Source organism: Oncorhynchus gorbuscha, unplaced genomic scaffold (assembly GCF_021184085.1).
Source record: "Oncorhynchus gorbuscha isolate QuinsamMale2020 ecotype Even-year unplaced genomic scaffold, OgorEven_v1.0 Un_scaffold_844, whole genome shotgun sequence".
NCBI classification, from domain to species: domain Eukaryota; kingdom Metazoa; phylum Chordata; class Actinopteri; order Salmoniformes; family Salmonidae; genus Oncorhynchus; species Oncorhynchus gorbuscha.
In genome coordinates, this window is record NW_025745836.1 from 75790 (window position 1) to 84990 (window position 9201).

The window sequence follows — 9201 nt, forward strand, 5'->3', positions numbered from 1 at the left end:
TTAGTAGGAGATATGTTAGTAGCAGGAGATATGTTAGTAGGAGATATGTTAGTAGGAGGAGATATGTTAGTAGGAGGAGATATGTTAGTAGGAGGAGATATGTTATTAGGAGGAGATATGTTAGTAGGAGGAGATATGTTAGTAGGAGGTATGTTAGTAGGAGATATGTTAGTAGGAGGAGATATGTTAGTAGGAGGATATGTTAGTAGGAGGAGATATGTTAGTAGGAGGAGATATGTTAGGAGGAGATATGTTAGTAGGAGGAGATATGTTAGTAGGAGGATATGTTAGTAGGAGGAGATATGTTAGTAGGAGATATGTTAGTAGGAGATATGTTAGTAGGAGATATGTTAGTAGGATATATGTTAGTAGGAGGAGATATGTTAGTAGAGGATATGTTAGTAGCAGGAGATATGTTAGCAGGAGATATGTTAGTAGGAGGAGATATGTTAGTAGGATATATGTTAGTAGGAGGTATGTTAGTAGGAGATATGTTAGGAGGAGATATGTTAGTAGGAGGAGATATGTTAGTAGGAGACATGTTAGGAGGAGATATATTAGTAGGAGATATGTTAGGAGGAGATATGTTAGTAGGAGATATGTTAGGAGGAGATATGTTAGTAGGAGATATGTTAGTAGGAGATATGTTAGGAGGAGGAGATATGTTGGTAGGAGATATGTTAGGAGGAGGAGATATGTTAGTAGGATATATGTTAGTGGGAGATATGTTAGTAGGAGGAGATATGTTAGTGGGAGATATGTTAGTAGGGGATATGTTAGTAGTAGATATGTTGGTAGGAGATATGTTAGTAGTAGGAGATATGTTAGTAGGAGATATGTTAGTAGGAGGAGATATGTTAGTAGGAGATATGTTAGTAGGAGGAGATATGTTAGTAGGAGATATGTTAGTGGGAGATATGTTAGTAGGAGGAGATATGTTAGTAGAGGATATGTTAGTAGCAGGAGATATGTTAGTAGGAGATATGTTAGTAGAGGATATGTTAGTAGCAGGAGATATGTTAGTAGGAGATATGTTAGTAGGAGGAGATATGTTAGTAGGAGATATGTTAGTAGCAGGAGATATGTTAGTAGGAGATATGTTAGTGGGAGATATGTTAGTAGGAGATATGTTTGTAGGAGGAGATATGTTAGTAGGAGATATGTTAGTAGGAGATATGTTAGTGGGAGATATGTTTGTAGGAGGAGATATGTTAGTAGGAGATATGTTAGTAGGAGATATGTTAGTAGGAGATATGTTAGTGGGAGATATGTTAGTAGGAGGTGATATGTTAGTAGGAGATATGTTAGGAGGATATATGTTAGTAGGAGGTGATATGTTAGTAGGAGATATGTTAGGAGGATATATGTTAGTTGGAGATATGTTAGTAGGAGGTATGTTAGTAGGAGATATGTATCTTTAAAATGACTTATTTAAAGCGCCCAGCATGTCATCCTCGTTAACAGTTTAAAAAATGTCAGAGAGTGAGATAGGGAAGCGACAGCAGAGAAGTCCTGTAAGGCAATACAAATCAGACTAGATGCCAAAACCGTGACGGCCGGGATGGAGAAATTGTACAATGATTGCTCTGCAAGTAGGCCTACAAAGCGCCAGCTCTCAAACACCATATGTGGAGAAACAGATTGTTGGATGTCTATGAACAAGCTGTAATACATCACTGCAGAAACACATCACATTGATGAGCTCTTGGGGAATGAAGTCCCATGTAGGGACTGACCACAGAACATGGAGGAGAGGCACACAGCAGAAAACCTAAAACGGCATTAACTACCATTGTTGCTGAGTGGGTGGGGGACAGCGGTAAGACGAGCGCTGTGTGGTAGGGTTTCCACTAGAAAGCACAGCCACAAAGTCAAAATTGTCTATTTTTTTTATAGAAATAGGCGGGGTTTATTACTTTGTGGCTGTGGTAACTACAGTGACGACCATCTGGTAGGTAGCCAGGTCTGTAGTAGATTGAACTGCATTGCCCCTTAGTGGTCATACACAGGAAAATATCTTCATTTTAGAAAAGGAAGTTAAAATGGGTAAACTCAATTCTTGCATAGATATGACACAGATATATAGATCCATTTTTTCTGAAGACAGACTGACTATAACTGTGAAAGTGTCTCCAGCAAGACCAGTAGAGTACGTACACAGACATTAATCCTCTTTACTACTAAACAGCTTCTTCTGTCACTAAAACTTTCCATTTATGTGACAAATAACCCCTTGGATAAAGAGTTTCCTATTCTTCCCCTTAGGTTAAAGGTTATATGTTAATTGTACCAGAATAAATATCTCCTGTTTCTACTACACAGCTCCTGTGTTTTATATTTTCTAATTAAGCAATAAGGCCTGAGGAGGTGTGTTATATGGCCAGTATACTGTACAACGGCTAAAAATGCAGAGTGCCTGGACACAGCCCTTAGCCGTGGTATATTGGCCAAACAGTATATCACTAACCTCCGAGGTGCCTTACTGCTATTATAACTATACCAACGTAATTAGAGGAGTAAAAATACATGTTTTGTCATACCCGTGGTATACGGTCTGATATACCATGGCTGTCAGCCATTCAGCATTCAGGGCTCGAACCACCCAGTTTATAATTAATATAAGGAAATGGTTTCAGATACCAGTGATCCATCCGTTTGCTCATTAGTAATGAACCATAAAGCATTCTTTCGTCAAAGCATAGCAAGTAGGAAAGGCATGTTCACATATTTTGTTGAGGGATTGTAATGAGGAACATCCAGCAGAGGTAATGTTGCAGAAAATATATTTATGTTACAAAAAGTTTGGTTTCGATTCATTTAAAAAAATGTATCTGGTGATTTATGCACATGTACTTTGGATGGTGCCCTCATTGATCATGTTCCCTCGTATAAATATCTGGGAATCTGAATTGACAAAAAGCTATGTTTCAAAAAGCATGTTGATGAGTTAGTTAATAAATTAAGGATTAAAATAGGCTTCTTCTATAGGAACAGGTCATTTATTTTGTTAAATAGCTGAAAACAAATAATTTATTCCAGTTATTGACTATTGCGATACCGTTTATATGAATGCAGCTGCCACGGTTCTAAATCAACAGTTGTTTAGTAGTCTGAAAATGTCAGAAACATTAACTTGACCATGCTGTAGATCATGTAACTGTTTGTTACATTCAATATGCTTTGTGGACTTCACCAGACAGAGGTTGCTCTCCGGTTTTGTGATGAAACAATGGTGTTGATGAATTTATTCAGCCACTGTGTCTTCTTATTGTCTCGACCTTAGGCCCATATATCACGGTCGCAAGGCATATGAGCTAACATGTTATAGAGCAAACAACGCAATTATCACAACACATTGGTTTGGCTAACCCCAGTGATTTTACCCACACACCACCTCTGCCTGTTAGCCAATTACAGCCCCACAGACAGTACAGGCCTCTCATACATTGAGTTTTTTATTTTATTTTTTACAATAATCGCCTTCTGCTAGCCTGTATTCAGGAGCAATTATACCTGATTTTTACCCAAAGGCAGCCCAATTATGATATTTTGCCCAATTATTGGTATTTTGACCAATCAGATCATAATTAGGCTGCCTGTGTATACTAGGTGCTTTGAGGTTGCATTGTAAAGTACTGAATAACTAAACACAGGTCACGTATTTGACATGGTCTAATATGTATTTGATTAATGTCTACAGACTATGAAGGGCAGCATAACCCACCTATGCTTGTCTCTCGTCAAACTTTCAATGCAACACTCTGGTCCAGGGTGCGCAGATATGATGCATGACACGCAGCTGATCTTTCAAAATAATAGTTTGGGAAAAATGTATTTAACAAAACAAAACAATCAAACCATGTTCATAAATTACGAAGGGATCGAGCACATAGAGGTATTACATTTGATCGCGCACTATCGGCTACTTTTGTCTCACTACAATATGATCGCCCCAGACCTCTTTTCCCCAGACCTCTTCTTTGTTGTCTTTTCCACAATGTGGATTCACTTGATATTGGGTTAGCCTGCTAACACATTCAACGACGTTGCTTACATTTCCAAATGATACTGACTTTAAATTACCCAAAACCTTTCTGCTAACCCAACATGTACCTGTTACCTTCCAATCTCTTTAATATCGTCTACCATGTGAATGACAACGGTCGGTCACTTCCACCGTAAAACACCTCCCAATCCAATCCGGTGTCTTTTTTTGAAAACAATGCCCATATTTGGTGTGAGCAGGTGAACGCGAAGGCGGAGGATGAGACACGGTTGTGGAGAAAAGGAGGTATATAGTCTCCTGCTGAAATGTGGATGCTACACTTCATTGAAGACATCATTCCCGGATTCTTGAAGAGAAAGCATCCTAACTGACAGGTAAGAAAACGCCACTATCCCGACGTTTGAGAAAGCCAATCTGAAATGTGGAGTTGTATCGTTAAATGTGTTCTAGCAATGGTTAAAATCACTTGATTTGAAATACAGCTTTGCTTGGATTTGTCTGTGAATACGTGTTTGAGCTGTTGGGATCGGAGCCAAATATTGAGAAATAATAAATTACTGATTGTAATTCTTTGCTTTGTTCCAAATGATTGTATTTTGTTCAATTCCACAGTTTTTACAATGTCTGCTAGTAGACTAGTTCTTTTTAAGTCAGTGGTTAAACATTTTTAACTAATTGTTATGAATTACAGTTGACTATGGTCCTATGTCTACACTTACTAATGTGGACCTCTAATTTGTCACATTTATACTGTAGTAATTGTTGGTCTCTATTGATGATATACCCTGACCCAGAAAATGGTTTGGCTTTGTTCTTGATTTTTAGGCCTTGATTCATTAATCCTCTGTTTTTTTACAGAATGGCTGAAGATGAAATTGCTGCACTGGTGGTTGACAATGGTTCAGGCATGTGCAAGGCTGGTTTTGCAGGGGATGATGCTCCCCGTGCTGTCTTCCCCTCCATTGTTGGAAGACCCAGACATCAGGTTGGAACCATACTGGGCTCTTGGATATTGGATTCACTTCATACAGGCTATACTTTTATACACAAACTATATGTGGACACTCCTTCAAATTAGTGGATTTGGCTGTTTCATCCACATGTTGTCAGTAGAAGGGCCTTACTGAAAAGCTCTGACTTTCAATGTGGCACTGTCCTAGAATGCCACCTTTCCAACAAGTCAGTTTGTCAAATTCCTGACCTGCTAGAGCTACCCTGGTCAACTGTAAGTGCTTTTATCGTGAAGTGGAAACATCTAGGAGCAACAATGGCTCAGCTGTGAAGTGGTAGGCCACACAAGCTCACAGAATGGGACTGCAGAAGCATGTAAAAATTGTCTGACCTTGGTTGCAACACTCCCTACCGAGTTTCAAACTGCCCCTGGAAGCAACTTCAGCACAAGAACTGTTCAATAATGAAATTAATTTCTGGCCCAGCTGCACACAAGCCTAAGATCACTATGTGCATTGTGGTGTAAAGCTCACTTTAGACTCTGGAGCAGTGGAAACACGTTCTCTTGAGTGTTGACTCACGTCACCATCTTGCAGTCTGACTGATGAATCTGGGCTTGGCGGATGCCAGGAGAACGCTACCTGCCCGACTGTGTATTGTCAACTAAAGTTTGGTGGAGGAATAAGTCTAGGGCTGTTTTTCCATGTTTCAGGCTAGGCCACTTAATTCCATTAATGGGACATCTTAACGCTACAGCATACAATGACATTCTGGATGATTCTGTGCTCTTGTCTTTGTGGCAACAGTTTGGGTGAAGACTATTTCCTGTTTCAGCATAACAATACTCCTGCGCACAAAGCGAGGTCCATACAGAAATGGTCTGTGGATTGTATGGAAGAACTTGACTGGCCTGCTCTGAGCCCAGACCTCAACCCCATCGACCACTTTTGTGATGAAGTGGAACACTGACTGTGAGTCAGGCCTATTTGCTCAACATCAGTGCCTGACTTCACTAATGCTCTTGTGGCTGAATGAAAGCAATTCCCCACAGCATTGTTCAAACATCTAGTGGAAAGCCTTCTCAGATGAGTGGAGGCTATTATAGCAGTAAAGGAGGGGACCAACTCTATATTAATACCCATGATTTTGGAATTTAGATGTTTGAGAATGTGTCTACTTACAGTAATGTTCTCAATCTCCAATATTTGACTTTGGGATATTTTGAAGAGGCTATACAGAACTCTTCCTTCTGGGGGTGCTCTTGAGCCAAGAGGTCCACTAAATGGACAAATATTGGCCAGAAATGGCCTCATTAAAAAGAAAAGGACACCCCTCCCCAAACCCACTAAATTGATTGCGCTGTGTATGTGAAACATACAGGCAACTCAATCCAACATTTGATGAAAACAACTTCTGTAGTGTAAATTGAGTTTATGCGTAGTGCAGGGACAAAGTGTAACGTAATGTCTCTTTCCCCAGGGTGTGATGGTGGGCATGGGACAGAAGGACAGCTACGTGGGAGATGAGGCCCAGAGCAAGAGGGGCATCCTGACTCTGAAGTACCCCATCGAGCACGGCATTGTTACCAACTGGGACGACATGGAGAAGATCTGGCATCACACCTTCTACAATGAGCTGCGTGTGGCCCCTGAAGAGCATCCCGTCCTGCTCACAGAGGCCCCACTCAACCCCAAAGCCAACAGGGAGAAGATGACCCAGGTAAGTGGGGGCATTACGTTTTTTACAAATAAACACTGTGGCAGTAGTAAATAAACCCAGTCATTTTATTTACATGGACTCCTCATCCACCAGCAGAATGTAGAGCAGTTTCACATCAGGGTTACTCTGTTCACCTTGCCTGAGGGTAGGTATTGATTAGTGGTGGGCCTCACATTCTTAGCAGTATTTGTAGGTGTTTAAAACACCCTTTTTATAAAGAGTCTCTCAGTCCTAATTCCCACCTTCTATTCTTCCACCAGATCATGTTTGAGACCTTCAACAGCCCAGCCATGTATGTAGGTATCCAGGCCGTGCTTTCTTTGTACGCATCTGGTCGCACCACAGGAATCGTGATGGATTCTGGGGATGGCGTCAGCCACACTGTGCCCATCTACGAGGGCTACGCTCTTCCCCACGCCATCCTGCGTCTGGACCTGGCCGGACGCGACCTCACGGACTACCTGATGAAGATCCTGACTGAGCGTGGCTACAGCTTCACCACCACGGCCGAGAGGGAGATTGTGCGCGACATCAAGGAGAAGCTGGCCTACGTGGCGCTGGACTTTGAGCAGGAGATGAATACCTCTGCCTCCAGTTCCTCTCTGGAGAAGAGCTACGAGCTGCCTGATGGACAGGTCATCACTATCGGCAACGAGCGCTTCCGGTGCCCTGAGACCATGTTTCAGCCGTCCTTCATTGGTGAGATGTTTTTCTGTGTCTTTAAAGAGTAACTTAAGCTAAAAATGTCTTTGTTAAAAGCCATTTGTCTATGGTTGGTGACTATAGTAATTCTAGTCCCGAAATCCTCATTTCTATCCACTACTAAAATGGAGGCTCTGAAAATGATTCCTCTTGGTAGAGGTCACACAAGATGCACCCTCTATGTATTGATATGACTATTCATAAGCACTAAACATACAACTTTCTGGCTTTTTAAAAAAATGTATTTTTTTATAAATTAGCGGACAAATGTTCCATTTGGCCACTGGAGTCTCTCTTTAATACATGTACAAATGTTCTTGTCTAGACAATGTTACTCAGCTTAGTGACAGTCATTCACCACTATACAATCCTCTGGAGCGCTGAGCTTCTTGCCAGTTGCGTGTTCACTGACCTCATTAAAAGAGCCATACTTGTAGGCCTGTTAATTTCTGTTCCTGGGGCTGCCATTGACATGTACATGCTTGCTTTTGTAGGAATGGAAAGCACTGGAGTGCATGAGACCACCTACAACTCTATCATGAAGTGTGATGTGGACATCAGGAAAGACCTGTATGCCAACACTGTTCTCTCAGGTGGAACCACTATGTTCCCTGGCATCGCTGATAGAATGCAGAAGGAGATCAGTGGCTTGGCACCTCCTACTATGAAGATTAAGGTGGGCATTCACGTGTTATTCTGTCACTTTTAGCCCATGGGCATTCAGTGTGGCATCTCTCGACTAGCCATATTAATTTTTTCTCATGTGATCTTTTTGGCTTCCCGAATACTTTAATCAGAAATCTGATTTATGAATGTGTTCTGCAATAAAACCACTTTAGATCTCCCTGTTTTACTAATGAATACGTTCAAATCTCTTGTTGCCAGATCATCGCCCCTCCCGAGCGTAAATACTCTGTGTGGATTGGCGGTTCCATCCTGGCCTCTCTCTCCACCTTCCAACAGATGTGGATTTCCAAGCAGGAATACGAGGAATCCGGCCCGTCTATCGTCCACCGCAAATGTTTCTAAAGCCTTGACTCTTAACCTCGGTGTTACTCCTTTCAGGGAGTCTGTTATTTCAGATGACTCTCCTGTCCAGAAGCCAACACCTTGCCCCTGTCCACTAAGCATTTGTGTGGCTCTAAAATGATCAGATGAATAGCAGTGACTTCCACCTATCCTAATCGGTAGAGATAAAGCCATATTGTTTCAGTTCTACATGGTGTCCTGAGGGGGTGTGACAGGGTGGTTTCTGGGTAGGCTCAGTGTTAGGGTTGTGACATTCTGTGTTGTATTTGTTACTATTAGTCTTGTATGTAACATTTGCTACTGGGCCATTTTGAATAAAAGTTCACTGTAATGTGATACTCTGTCGTCTATTTGCAACATTAAGTCTTGTCATATGCGTTTTGTCACTTTTTTATTAATTTACTTTTCATTTCAGGGAATGATGTGATTTGTAAACACACTTAATGTATTTGTCATTAGCTGGGACCCACTGCAGGTTAAATCAAATGGTTTTCTCATTGTTACATTCTCTTGCTGAACCTCATGTTTATTGCTTCATCTCTCAGATCTATGGGATGTGCTGACCAGATGACATCCTTTCATCTCAGTATAGATGAAGGCAAGGTGAAGCCACTTCTATAATGTACACTGAAAGCCCACTGTCTTTGACAGGAGTACATGCTAATGAACGGAAGTAGCTGTTCTAATCACATCAGTGATGACGAACATAAGAGGACAGCTAATTCTATATCAGGGGGATCTAGACATAAAGCTTTGCAGGTGTGTGTTCTACACCAGTGCTAAAACACCTGACG

At 41.3% G+C, this 9201-nt stretch overlaps 1 protein-coding gene across 1 annotated transcript; it reads left to right on the top strand.

The window, feature by feature from the left end:
• The first annotated feature begins 4228 nt into the window (after positions 1 to 4228).
• Positions 4229 to 8540, top strand: LOC124020530 (actin, non-muscle 6.2). The gene is made up of 6 exons (XM_046335767.1): positions 4229 to 4380; positions 4865 to 4991; positions 6437 to 6676; positions 6937 to 7375; positions 7873 to 8054; positions 8264 to 8540. Exons 2-6 carry the CDS (start codon positions 4866 to 4868, stop codon positions 8405 to 8407), a joined length of 1131 nt encoding a protein of 376 aa, XP_046191723.1. The 5' UTR covers positions 4229 to 4380; position 4865; the 3' UTR covers positions 8408 to 8540.
• The last annotated feature ends 661 nt before the right edge of the window (positions 8541 to 9201 follow it).